Source organism: Aquila chrysaetos, chromosome 5 (assembly GCF_900496995.4).
Source record: "Aquila chrysaetos chrysaetos chromosome 5, bAquChr1.4, whole genome shotgun sequence".
Classification (NCBI taxonomy): Eukaryota; Metazoa; Chordata; class Aves; order Accipitriformes; family Accipitridae; genus Aquila; species Aquila chrysaetos.
This window is the reverse complement of record NC_044008.1, coordinates 59,071,690-59,086,439: the sequence shown is the minus strand read 5'-3', so window position 1 is coordinate 59,086,439 and position 14,750 is coordinate 59,071,690. Positions and strand designations below refer to the sequence as shown.

At 39.8% G+C, this 14,750-nt stretch overlaps 1 protein-coding gene across 11 annotated transcripts in view; it reads left to right on the top strand.

Moving 5' to 3' along the window:
* MEGF11 (multiple EGF like domains 11) overlaps positions 1 to 14,750 on the top strand; it is a 294,330-nt gene that overhangs the window by 179,066 nt on the left and 100,514 nt on the right. For all 11 annotated transcript variants that reach the window (XM_030015419.2, XM_030015424.1, XM_030015421.1 and 8 more), the window contains 2 exons: positions 9,315 to 9,561; positions 11,234 to 11,354. In XM_030015419.2, coding sequence (XP_029871279.1) covers positions 9,315 to 9,561; positions 11,234 to 11,354 — 368 coding nt within the window. The remainder of the gene's footprint in view (positions 1 to 9,314; positions 9,562 to 11,233; positions 11,355 to 14,750) is intronic.

Sequence of the window (14,750 nt, the reverse complement as noted above, 5' to 3'; positions counted from 1 at the left end):
GACTTCAGTGGTCGGATCGGATTAATTTCAGCATGGTAGATTCCTCAGGTGATGGACTATGTTCTCCTGCTCAGTTGCAAGGAGCTTGATGAGGATGCGACTGAAGGGCATCCAGCATGGCTAGCCTACTGCAGTTGCTGGACTGGCCCTATGGATCTGCTCTAAACTGTATCAAAGTCAACCAGCATTAATGAACTGAGAAGGGGAAGAGGGTTGCTTCTGCTCCCATAACTCTGCCTTGCTAAGCACTCGGCGAAAGACCATACACTATTTAGAATAGCAAGTAGCTGTACGTAGATACTTGCACATAGCTTTTTATAAGCTTTTGAATTGTTTCACACCAGGCACAGATGTTGTGTCAACAGCTCCTGATCTCCAGTGACAAAGACCTCTCTCTGCTTCTGTGTAGTTTTCTTTGAATGTCCTTAGAGCAATGCTGCTGCCACCACTCGTGAGCCCCTCTGGTGATCTCTTCAACACTTGTTTGTTGAAGGATGCTTGATCTCATCCTCTATACCTGTCCTGCAGTGTTTTAGGCATATGCAAATGTGTTTCTACCCCTTCTTGCAGGCAAAACTGATACTACTTCTGTGCAGAGGCATTATAGGAAAATTTCATTATACAGTCAATGAAAATATCTAAAGTCCATTATAGATGGTGAGAGAGAGAGAATGTTTTACCCAGTTGGAAGAGAGAATTTGGAAGTAAGTTACTTGCAGATCTTATAAGTACAATCCTGTCCTAGACAATAATAATGAAGTATTGATGGAAGTTTTGCCAGAGCAAAGACTGCTGGGTTTCATACAGAGGAAAGATAGTATCTTCATTTAGTTTTATTAGACTCTTGATACTCTGCCCATGTATTTTTTAATTCACCACAGTAAAATTCTAATTAAAGAACAGACTTTGCCTCCCATTAATATGACACTAAAAAAACATTTTAAAGAATGCAGCATCTTCTCTAAAAAAATTGTAATGAGAAGACAAGCCGCCAGTGTTGTATAGAATGTTGTCGCTCCCTTATGAAGCGTTTCATGATTTTAAACTCCTTGTAACATCTAGAGTGTCAGTAGAGTTAAAGGCTCATTAAACTGAGCAGTAATTTCTACAAAAAGAAATAGGAAATATTCTCAGATTTTTTGTGTGTTCTAATTTTCACTTCTTTTGAAGCCTCTGTCAAAATAGCTCATGATGGAAATTGTGAAAACACAACACTTTGATATCTGTCAGGAGTAGAATTTTTTTCTCCCATTTTGCTGCTTCCAAAATATATTGAGTTCATTATGGGATTTGATGAGGCTGACATCCAAATACTCAACTTTTCTTTGACTTAGAGTGATTTTGGTTTAATTTCTGTAAAATAAAAATGTAGAACTAGGTAACTGTTCTAAGCATTCTACAGAATACTGTAGGAATGTTCTTTACACAAGGATTACTTTGCAAAGAAAATGTTTCCTCAGAGGATACTAAATAAACTGCAGGGTCTCTAAAGTGCTGTGATTGAATTAGGTACCACATGTTGGAGAGTCAATGACTAATGAGATCATCATCTGAGATTAAATCATGACCTAAATCAGCCACATGTTTCTTATCTGATTCAGACAATGAACTTCAGGGAGAATCAGTACAATCTTTCTTGAAGGGTGAAAAGCTGTTCTCCTGTCTCTAAGAAAAAAATTAAAACAAACACAAAATTAGATTAATTTCCTCCTGTGGGTAATAATCTATCCATTTTGGGAAGAATCAGCTGATGTTCCCTTCCCATCTTTTCCTTTCTATCTGATGAAGACTGATCTATAAACTTGGAAAATGAGATTGACTGCAAGTTCTGCCAGCCTCAAATTAACCTCAGGTTTTTGCCACTTGGGTGGATAGTTTTACAAATGCATATTTACAAATGCAAAATATATTCTCTGGGCAGTCTTAGAAAGATAAACATTGAGACTGGCATTTTCTTCATTATAGTTGTGTATGCTGTGACTGAAAGTCTGGCATTGGAGATAAAAATGCTAGTGCATACACCATTGCACAGAAACCCACGTTTAGGAACCTTAAGGCTGCAAAGCTACAAGCTCAGAAGACAGAAAATGCCAGGGCATGTAAACGGTAGCCTGTGCTCACATAATTAAAGAAAATACCGTAATTCATAGGCTCAAGTACTGAATTACTGCTGCACTTCCAACCTTTAATCTGACATTTTCTTATTTTTGTGACACCAACTTCATAAGTCAAATGTTTTATTTATGTGTGATGTTCCCTGCTTTGTTTGTTTTACCTTAAAAAGCAAATGGAGAATATGAAAAATCCCTTCAAGAATGTCATCAAGCTGATATACAGGCAGTTCATCAGCATGGACCAGAACAAACCTCTGACATGTGGGTAACGGACTAAGAGTAGAAGGCTGTCACCCTCTCCATGGACCACTTACTACATGGAAATTAAACAGCCACTGGCCCATGGCTGCTACTAGGAACAACTGTAAGAGAAGTCCTGCTAAGCCCCTGAAGCCTTTAATCACAGATTGCTTTTAATACAGATGAAAACATTGAGGAATGTAGGTAATGAATTACCCAGAGGTGGCACGGAGTGTCTGCAAATTGCATTTTTTATAGTTTGATCAGGTACAGGTGGATGTTCACTGGGGACATATGAGCACACCCCGGGGTGTGGGACAGTGCTCTGCCAGATTTCAAGCTATTGCTCTGTACATGGAAGGTGTCCCAGCTTGTCAGTGAAAGGGATATAAAAATGTACTTTAACAAGCAAAACCTACTGGTTTAGCTTACTGATTTAAGCTAAAATTCCCTTTCCTCTATTCCTCAAACCAATAGACTGAGTGAGCCTGAAGCTGAAACTGGAGAAGGTGAACTCTACATAACAGAGAAGTTGTCAGGGACTGGACAAAGCATCTTACAGTGGAAAATGAACAATGCTACCAACTACCTGCCTGTGACACAGTTCAGATAATCTAAATTATATTTGGAGCAGGATTATTTATTAAAACCTATTGTTAACTTCATTGTCCCCCAAGAAAGTATTTATTTACAGAAATCCAACCTATCTGTTGCTTGACAGATAGGATCTCTCACAGTTGGAAGAACTGAGCAAGCCATGTTGTCACATGGTAGATTATCAGTATCTTGATATGGTTATGAAGAAGAAAATCAGCTGCAGTTTGAGCAGTGTGGCCTAATCTGCCTGTACCCACTAGCGTGTCTGTTGTATGGATGAGGTTTCCTCATTCTGAAAACACAGAATTAGAATGTTGCTCTCTAAGTATTTGTAAGAACATTTTTGAAGGGAATTTCTGAAAGTCTGGGTTGTTTTGAGGACAGCCATCATCCATAAACATGTGTTAGAAATTCCAAGGGTAGACAGTCTTATAAGATAAACAGGTTTTTTGGTTTAGAATCAAGCAGGTCAGCAGGTAATTTTTCAATATACTGGCTCATGCCCTTTGAAGTGTATTGGTATTACCTGCAGTGCCAGCACATGAGGGACTTAGCGCTGCTCAGAGCCAAACACAAACTGGTGTGAACTGTCATTGTAAGGGGATTCCCTCTTCATGGACCTCGTTTCAAACCTATTGCAGGCTTGGCTTATGTTTCCAAAGGCGTTGAACTGTGCCAAAATGAATCATATTTGTACAGTGAGTAGACATCAGCTCAATACAGGGACTATAATTTTCCTATTGGGCAAGTGCAGGGAATAAAAAGTTAATTGATTATTCTAATTTTTTATTCACTTCATCCAGGCATGTTGCAGCTTTTGCTGTTTCTTTGCCTGCTTTGCATTAGCTGGGCCAACCATTTAAAACCCAGTCAGATTCCAAAACTGAATTAGACAAAAAAAAACCTACCCAGAGTTTGGGCTGCATTTTACCTTAATTGGTATTCATATAATCATTCTACAGCAGTACAGTTATATTAAGGGGAGAATCTAGCCCTAATTTCAAAATAAATTCTAAAAAAATCTATTTTAAACTATGTCCTCCTAGATTTAGTAAGTTAATTTTATTTCCTGGTTCCATTTTTTAAAGGCTAGCATCTCATTTAAACATTTCAAACTGAATTTGGAAATATTCCAGAATATTGATTATTGACTATGAGCTACATTCTTGCTTTAACAAATTTGCAGAAAGTTCTTTTAAAGCATGGATTAATTGAAGATCACCATCAGCCAAATATGGTCCTCAGTCCTTAGGCAAAGAAAAGCAACCACTTGATTTTTTTCACCTGTGCCTTCTGCAGCATTTTTATGAATGTCCCACTGACTTTGCACACCTAGAATACAAGACTGGTCACTAGCTATAAAAGGAGACACATGCAGGCTTATGCTAATGAGAACAAAATAAACATAGACCTTATGACCACAGATTCTGGTGCTGCTGTGATAGAAGATGCTGTTTTCATATTAATAGTGCATCTTTGCAGTGATGGAAAAGCACTAGAAGAACACTTTTGACTCTCTCTTGTTAGGATAAGTCACTTGATAAATGTCATCCCTTCCTTGGGAGTCCTTTTATTTATCTGCTAAATTTTCAAACTTGTGTGTTTGCTTCATCGTTGTCCGACTTGTGCTGCTGCACTAAATACTGGGTAGCTCTATTGACCCAGAGCAGAGCAATTCACTAATCATTTCTAGAGGGGAAAACAGCCATTTGGGAGTGAAGCAGCACTTCCAATGTGTCCTTGTTGCGTATTTAAGACAGAATTGGTAAGAGGATGTCATGCACGACTATAGCGGCGGATACGCAGAGCCTGCTGTAAGTAGCCCTCACTTCAACAAGCCACTGAGGCTTCAGGGTGGGGGTAGGGATGCAGAGAGGAAGAAAACACTTCTGCCGTGTCGAGCAAGCTTTCCGTGGAGGGATGAATCTTTCACCTGTCATACTACCATATGCAGACAACTGTAATTATGCTTAGGCACCCAGCATCATCCTTTACAGAGTTATATTCATTTTTATTGGTGGCGATTAATCTCTAGTCATATTTTCAAAGGAGAAAAAGTGAGTAAGTTAGCACATTTGCCAGGGAATGTTAGCACATGACCTGAAATATGGCAGCTCCCTTTAATGTAGCATCTCCCAAGAGAGAGCTAGCTATTTCAGACTCATCCCTCATGGTATTGACATCCACACATGCAGTCTAAAGGGAGCATTTGTACCTCCCTGACATCACCACTCTCAGGTTGCTTTTCTTATTGATGGTGTAGTTAAAGTCTCTGTATCATTTTGACATTTTTAATGGCATATGCATTTACAGTATAGCTCTTGTGTAAGCTTTAATCAGCTTTCTGTTCACATGTTGTTGCTATTATTATTTATCTCTATTACGGTAACACATAGAGGCTATCAACAAGAGCAGGATTAGACTGTGCTGGGCTTGGGGTTGTATTTTAAAATGGCCTCTCTGTGCCCACAGGAGAAGTGGCGCTAACAATCCTGAAGTGCAGCAGGCTTCCGTGGCTCCGAGGCTGCTTTGCCCTGTATCTCAGAAACTGGAATCGCTATCACATACCAGCTAGGATTTGCCACACTGATGTATATAGAAAATATATGTCTTGGTTGCTGGAGTCTATGGTTTCTTCTGTTTTTTAATTTTCTAGCAGGTACTACTAGACCCCAATCCCATTGCTAGTTATGCACTTGAGTAGTCTCACACACGAGTGGTCCTACTGAGCTCAGTGAAATTACTTGCATGAATAAGTACTTGGACTTAGCTTATCAGCTCTGTATCTGCCTACCTTTGTAAAGGTATAGAAGTTGCCACAGTGCAGATCTATGAGTAGTCACAATATAAATATCACATAATGTCCCAGTGAAATCACATTGGTAAAGAATTTACTTGCAAATCCACAGTCTGTCACTGCAATATGGGACTTAAAGGAAAGGGGTAAAGAAAACCAACAGGAATTGATAAACTTTGAGCAACAAAGATCTTATTTTCATGTGAGATTACTGCAGTGTAAAATCAGTTGAGGAAGATATTTCATTATCACAAATTTTACACTAGCACATTGCCAATGAATTTCACTCAATTCCCTTTGCAATTAATCAGCAGTGGATGAATTGATAGTGCATGAAATGGCTCTGCTCATTGTGACATATATAGGGCTTGAACCGATAGCTAAAAGCAGAAAATCTTTACCATCCAAGGTAAAGACTTAAATCGAGAAGAGGCCAACTTGTCATTGTGTATATATGATCCCATCACTAGAAAGACAACAGGATGTTCACCTTGGTCGTACATACATACCGTGTTCACCTTGGGTATAGACACGTACTATGACTCCGGTTTCAAACCATTTAGAGAAATGTAGTCAAAACCTGCTGGTAGTTTTAGGAAGATAAAAAGAAGCCTAACAAGTGCAAAGGCTGTATCAGGCATTGTAAATGAGACATGGTAGAAGCCCCATCTTTTTGTAATTCAGTTTTTTTCTGTGTCTTCCATGAGCATTCAGATGTACTTTAATCCTCATTTTTATGTCCTCTCCCTAATAAATCCCCATGAAATTCACATTCTTAGTAGCTATCTGGTATGCCAAGCTGTTTTATTTCATAGATAATTAAAACATTTTGGCTAGCTACTTTGGCCTAAACATACTGAATGTTGAAATGTGTGCTCACTGATGCCTTGTACTTAGAAGTCTTTGGAAAAATCTGTCTAACTGCCAGCTGGTTTTCTGGTCACTGCAGGCTTCTTTTATTATCCAGCTTTGGGTTTTTATGATTTTACAACCAATTAGAGGAATTTCTGCTCTTTACTTCAGCATTTTGCTCTTGCCTTTGGCTAGATTGTGGAGTGAAATTTGGTACAGGGAGAAAGCAAGCATATGAGCAAATATAAATAGTATATAAGTGTTCAAATAAGATTGATTTACATAAAAGGAGTTGTGTTTGGGGCAGACACTATAAATGTGAAACAAGATGTTTGAGCTGACCATGGGAAATTGGTTTTTCCTTCCTATAAAAGGTTTGCTTTCTCCTTCACTTTCTTTCAAAGTGAAAAACACAAACTGAGCAGACAAATCTGATGATTGGAGCACTCACCTGAGACATGGAAGACCAAGGATATAAGACACGTCTTCTAATGAGTGTTATTTATTCATGTTAAGCAAATTAATTGCAGCTGGAATTATATCAGCCCAGAGCAACCCACAGTCTGGAAGTGAGGGCTTTAATGTGAGGTGTGGTAAGGTAGGAATTAGGTCCCTGAAGCAGGCAGGGTTAAGTTGGATTCCCACATTCCAATTCCCCATGCAAAGGGCTATTGGCTATGCTTGCATGGTTCAGATTTGTACCCTTTGTGGAGGTGCAGAACTGCATCCCCTGATGTTCAAGTTCTGTGGAAAACAAATCAGTGTTTCTGGAACAGAAATTGCTGGGAAACTCCATCAGCTCCAGCAGATTTGCTCCCTGCCCCAGAAGGCTTACAGTCTTAGTGAGTGTCTATGTGAAATAAAGATAGATCATCTCTTTCCACAGATTCTCAGTAATAATTTAAGACTTATAAAGAGTAAGATTTTGTTTGCTTGGCTCCCGGCGGTGTTAGTGAGGAACTATCATCCCTGTTTACAGCTGTGGGAAAAATGAGGCAGAGCAATAAAGTATCTCGTGTGAGGCATGAGCAGGATTATGCACAGGGGTACATTGCATACTCTGCTTTCTGCAGAACATGAAACCATGTGTCTGCACGTGCATCCTGTAAGACCCTGAAGATCCTTCTGGAGACGCTGGAATTGTCTTCTCATGGGTTTATTTTGGCCTTTAACACTGCTGCTCAAGAAACACAAGTTTGTAAATTGGTAATCAGCAATGCTAGTTGAGTAAAGTCTCTTTCTCTTCTTTTTCTGCTAAGTATCCTCAGACTGACCCATGAAAAGGACAAAAAGACTGCCAAAATTAACTGAGATATCTAGTCATCTAGTGTGGGTTTATAGCCATGTACCATAGAAGGAGAGGGCTATGAAATTTCTAGGACAAGAGATTCAGGCTTAAGTAGGCTTTACATTTACCTTGCTAAGTCTGGAAACAGAGATCCAGGCCTGAGAAGCAGTGAGTGCCGTCTGGGGGTTAGTTTACATGTTTGCAAATAGAAGAGTTTGTGAAGACAGCTATGTTGCTGGGATTACACACTTGTTTCTTGCATGGCAGTGGATTTTTACACTAGCAGAAGAGTTGCTGGAATAATTGAAACCAGCTGTCTGAGCACAACCAGCTGTACCTGGAAAATGATCTGTAACTACATCTTTACCAGGGATTTTTCCAGCAACTCTATCCTGAATAGAACAGTGATTTTCTTCATCTTGACATAGCTATATTGAAAGGCCGCTAAGCGGAGGGTAGGACTACTGAAGAAATCCTTGGTTTTCTGCTAACCAGTTACTGAGGAAACCTTAACCTCTGGGTGTTTGCTTTGAGCTGTCTGTTTAATATACATACACCTTAAATGGGTGTTTTGCAGGTTCTGATTACTGTCTCTATAGCAAATCACGATCAAGCTGTTTCTGTAATGCTGACTTCCCTCTCTCATCCTGCATATGGTCCACAAACAAGGAGAAGGGATCAGGCAGGATTGTCACGTGAAGGGTTCTCACTGTGCTTTCACGCATTCTGTAGGGAACCTCCCATCTGCGTCAATGGCCATAGGGTTTGGGGCCCTTCTGTAATGGTAGTACATACTGTTACTAGCACAGAAATTACCTGACATACACACTCCATACCTTCATCCCTAAGCCTGGTTTAAGCAACCTCATGAAATCCCACCTCCTGTGTTATTTTCTTTCCTACCATCTCTTTACTCCAGCAAAAAAAAAAAACTAAGAAAAAAAAGCAACACCAAAGGAGAAAACCTTCTTTAGATTATCGTATTTATTATCTTATGGGAACAGTGCAAAGAAACAATATTTGATGACATTATTAAATCTACAGGATTTGCTTGGCAATACTACCTGCCATTAACTACACTGCAGTCAGGATGTGATCCTCGGCATCTAATTCCACTATAAATTCATTCCTTCCAGCTATCTAAGAGCACTAAGAAACAGGATATTAAAAGATTTAGGTCCTGATCCAATAAGGGTGTTAAACAAGTCCTCAGATTTAGGTATAATACCAGTGCTGTCATCTCTTTGCATGCTGAAATACGTTGCTGGATCAGGGGAGTAGTTTTAGAAAGTCTGAGGGCCCTTTAGAAAGTTCCTGGTATTAACAAGGCCTCTGCCTGCTTGCCAACCTAAGCATAAGAGGCTGGGATGAGATGCTTACGATGCACTTTCCTAATCATCTTGGTAAATGACTGTATGTTTTCCAGGTTGCGATAGCGATCACTGGGGACCCCACTGCAGCAACCGCTGCCAGTGTCAGAATGAGGCTCTCTGCAACCCCATCACGGGTGCCTGCGTCTGCGCAGATGGGTACCGAGGATGGCGCTGTGAAGAGCTCTGTGACCCTGGGAGCTACGGCAAGGGCTGCCAGTTTAAATGCCAATGTCACAACGGAGCTACCTGCGACCATAAAACGGGAGAATGTCACTGTGCTCCCGGATACACGGGGGTATTGTAAGTTCAATGATAGGTGTATTTTACTCTGCATCATTTAACAGCCTTGCTTTGACCGCTTTTAATGCAATGAGTAATTGGCAAAATTTACACCATCTATGTATTATACACTTTCCTTTGTAGAAATGCGGTAACAGAATTTCAGACAGACTAAATAAAGGAAATCTCTTTTTTTGCCGCTAATTATACCTGTCTGCATAATAAAATGAAATTTAGTGCTAAAGTGAACTTAAAAATCCATTATATTTTCCAGCTTGTACAACAACTGTACCTGTTCCTAACTTCAGTATGTGAATACAATCCAAATTACAGTTGAGTTTTTATAAGCAATTGGACATTCTACTCATTAGCAGTCCAGTGCAGTATCAAATGGGACTTACCATCCCCAATTTATTTGACTTTCAATCTAACTGAGGAAGCATTACTGTTAACTATATCAGCTTACTATCTAGGGGGTAAATTTTAAGCATAGTGAGCAGGGATTTAGCAGTGTGACTCCTATTAACTTTAACGAGAATCATGTAGCTAAATCCCCATCCACCACACTGAAAGTTTACCAGTAGGATTCACAAAATCTGCATATTAATTTTAGGACAGCAAGCAATAGTTCCTTGTTTAAATTGCCCACAGTGTAACATCAGTTCTCATTAGAGATCTTTCAGTAGTTTCAGAAGTAATTATGTTTTTCAAAATTATTTAAGGGGAAAAGAGAATTTAGTCACTGAATTTGGTTGGAGATCTATTACAGATGACTTAATACTTTTGCAGTCTAATATTATTTGTTGACCTGCATGAAGGGGAAGGTAAAAAATAAAGACAATCTTAACCCTCAGAAATAAGTGATATGCCATTTGAATATTTTATTTAGTACCTGATTTCCTCATAGACTTGTGACGTCAGTCCTGGAAGCACTCACTGCTAAAGACTGCTTACTATTAGGAGTGGTCCCATTAACATTAGTATGTCAGTTCTCAGCAGTAAGTACTTGCAGGGCCAACCCCCGATATGTTGTGTAAACATCCTCATCAAAGGATAGTCAGTTAGGGGAAGAACCTACTCTGGTTTCAGAATCTGGGATTAGAGAAAGAAGCAATGCTGAAAAGCACCAATGTGCAAATGTAGGAGACACTGGTTCTTGCAGGGACTAACCTTACTTTGGCCCCCCCTGAATACTCAGAGAGACCAAATGAGCTTAAATAGCCTTTAAATGATGCTGACTTCTTGCCCGTCCATTATACACTGCAAATGTTAACATTAAGTAGTGACTGGAGAAATTTCAAGCATTTTAATCCCATCCTTTTATTCTATTTGCAGCTGCTTTTATTGCCATGTGACATAATCCACATTGAGGGCTTCATCCTGCAACTCTTACTTTCCTGGGCTATTTTAATGGATATGAGTTGTCCTGTTGAGATGGGTGGAAATTGGTACATGCATAAAGATTACACACATGCATCAGCCTTGCAGGACTGGATCCATGGCACATAAATAACCCCAGCAGAAATAAAAGAAATCTTGGCTAATTGGTAATGCCAGTTGAGGCTTACGGAGATTTCATCATTTGCATATGGACTCCCATGATGGCCTGTGTTGTGGATTTTCCTTATTTATTGTTTCCTGTAAGTTCTTTTAAATGATCTCTTTGGTTTTTTTTTCTTCTCTCTCCACAAAGTTGTGAAGAGCGCTGTCCCCCAGGCAGTCACGGAGCTCAGTGTGAATTGCGCTGCCCTTGCCAGAATGGGGGAGTCTGCCACCACATCACTGGAGAGTGCTCCTGTCCACCTGGATGGATGGTGTGTAGTTTGTTCATACTCATCCCTCATTTAGAGGTTGGAATGGGAAGTTAATTGTTCACTGTCTCAGCACACCCCTTCCCTGTGTGCTTGTGATGCATATCTGCTATTTCTTGTCACAAGGCTCTAACAATTCTGAAACTGGGACCACCTTTGTTATGTGTGCACAGCACTTACACAGACAGACCATCAGTCTATAACTAGTAGCTACCATCATAGAGTTAAACAAACAACAGTAAACCAAGCAGTGACTACTCTTTACACTTCTGTGTGGGAGAAGAGACAAAAAAATTGTCTCTGAATTACAGTTCCTTGGAATATTCCCTGCACCCTTAGGTACTGCCCTCACACGGGACAGAAGGCTCAAAGCTCAGCTCAACATTAGTCAAAGCACTGTTCTGTTTCCCCTTCAGGAGAGAGGGAAAAGGAGAAGCCAGGGGGAATTCAGTGGCTCAGGCAGTCGTTAAAGCAGGACTATACGTAGGACACAGAGACCAGTTCAGTGTCCTGTCCTTACTCAGGCATAATTCCCATTGCTTGTAATAGATTTGCTTGCACTGGGGGTTGCACGGAGAGAACAAGTTGCCCTAACCCTTAATCCTTTGTGTCAAGAAAGCAAGGCCAAACATTTTAAAAGTCCTCGACTTTATCAATAATGTAATAATTAACTCCTTTGGGGTTTGCCAAGTCTCACAGGCCTACATATCATTTAGCTGTACTAAATTTCCTGGCATTTTTCCTGTATCTGACAATTAGTGTCTTGGCAATCTTGCTGGATTTTAATGCATACAAGTACTGTGACTTTTTATTTTAATACGTGGAAGACCCTGAAGATCGTCATACAACTATGGCTTCTGATGTGGACGTTATACCTGTTGAAACCTTTACACGCTGAGAGAGATGTTTATGTTCCTTTAGATTAGTGCAGCAAATGCTGCCTCCATTTGATCTCATAGCTGCTTTTAGTTAAAAAGTACCAACCATGAGATTCTGGTGGCTGTCAGGCAGCAACATGGGAGAAGAACATTGCTGCCTGTAATTTTTGGTGGAAGCTGTGTATGGAAAAATCTCTCTCTCACTGGAGAGTTAGAGTCTCTCTAACTTGGCCAGTCATGGTAAAGGTGGTGATGATGTTATTCCATTTCAAATGACAAAGCAAGCAAAACTTTTCAGAAACTTGGTAAGAATGTGGCACCTTACCCTCGACTGGCATTCAGTGGAGGCAAAGAAAAGGTTCTTTCTTAAAGAGTACTGGAGCTAAAGGATAAAGGAAGCAATTTAAATATTTTTGAGGGCCTATCAGTCCATTCTGGCACCATCCTTAAGAAGTGATCGACAAAATGATTAATATAAAAATAGTACTTTTAGGGTATTTTTTTCATGTCCCTTTATCTTCTGCATGCCAATATTTCTAAGGATCTGAGCTGTTTTGCTGTACCTTCCTTACCTTATTTTATCAGGATTTTTCTCTTTTTTTGCAAAGTTAAAAAATCACTAAAGAGATATAAGAATATCAGAATAGAGCAGGAAGTTTTTAGAGGTCTTTTAGCATGCAGCATAGACCCTAAAGAAGAACCACAGTGCTGGGTCTGCACAGCATCTGTGGTTGTGTATTCTGGCCCACTTCTGCCCTGTTCCTTACAGCTTGGAGTTTCTTCTCTGCATTTTTAGTGGCCCAGAGAGACTTTCCTGAAAACTGTGTTGTTGGCTGCTCTGTCCCCAGAGAAACCCTAGAGTTAAAAACTGATGTTTGAAACAAGCATAACTGAAAATTGAAGAGAGAGATCAAGTATTCCAGGGAAAGAAACTGAAATTATAAGTAAAAGCACTCAGCTTGTAAATGTTGAGATTTTAAGTATAAAGGGTCTCTCCAGGGTTTTAATGAAAAGCTGGTAATTCAGTACACAGAGAAAAAGTATTTTTTCATGCTATATTTTTAACTCTTGGTGTTTGGAATGGTTTGGGAAGTGAGACATGAGTGGGTTGTAAACGAGCAAGCAAGATGGGATTGCTAGACAGCATTCATTTTATTTCACACCATGGATAGTCTTTCTTTGACATCAGGAATTTTACTTGCTGATTTTGAGGCTTGAGACTGCACGTATGTATTGAATATACCATCATGTTGGAAGGAGAGAATTCTCCCCGGATTTATACAAGTGCAAATCCACTTGGATTTTATTGCTGCTGGATGAGCTGAGACTTTCATCCTTTTCTAAGGTAGGCTTATTAACAGCAGCTCAGCTCCCTTAGGGGCTTGGTTGCCTGTGGGATATGCAAGGGGAGGCAATAAGCTGAATAGGAGGAAATTCTAGGGTTCTTGGGTTCTTAGTTTCTTCCTTGGATCTGCCATCTTCAAAGCCTGGTTCTCTTATTACTTGTAATATTTCTTTCCTCCTGCTTCCTCCCACCCAGTGCAGACTCTCCCAGAAGCACAACAAGTTATACAAACTGTGTCCTGTGAGATTTTACTGTCCCATGGGTTTTTCACCAAGAGGATTATGGCTAACAGCATATACTGTTGAACTAGTCAACAAAATGTGGCTTCCAGCATACTACGATGTTGGGCTTTTTCCACTTCTGTGTCTTTGTAGCTGTGGGAGTTAGTGGGTGGCTGCTTTAGGACCTGATTAACAATTTACAGGTTTAATTCTATAAATCTTTCTCATTTGCAGTATTAAATTCTCCAAGCACTCTCAGGAAGTAGGGAGAGAAGTTAAATTTAGCATTTACAAAGCTTCTCAGAAACACTTTTGAAGGACTAGATCTCCATGCTCAGGGAAGCAGCAATCTTTCCTCACATGACAGAACATTTGTCCCTGGCAGCACACCCTTTTTGGTCCCAGATCCCATTCTCAAGGCTCTGCATCATGGTGCCATGTTAATACAACACGTTCTGCTAATCACTTTTTTCTCATTGCCTCTGGGATTTATGAAGCAACTATAATTTGTATTTTTGTCTATTTTTCTGTATGTTGTGGATTTTAAACATGGGGTGTGAGAGAAAATGGAGCAGAAAAAAATCTTTTCTATACTAAAAAATGGTAATAATATATCACACAATGTCCAAAGCAGAAGCTGATGAGATCAGGGCCTTAAAAAACGTGCTGATGGGGTGAACTTTACTGATCAGATGTATAAGCAGCAGGAAACGTTGGTCTGACATTTGATCCTCCAGAGAAGGATGTTTTGGATTCCCTTAGTACGTATTAATGCAAAAAGTATGCCTAAAGATTCTCTTGGCTCCGGGGGGATGCATCACAGAGTATTGCTTTCTCATCATTTGTTGATAGAAATCCTGTTCCTTTTGAGATGTGAAGAGAGAAAGTATTTATTATAAAGATAAATGGATACTTACGTTTTCAGATATGTAGTGTTGTGTATTACTCAAGTCCA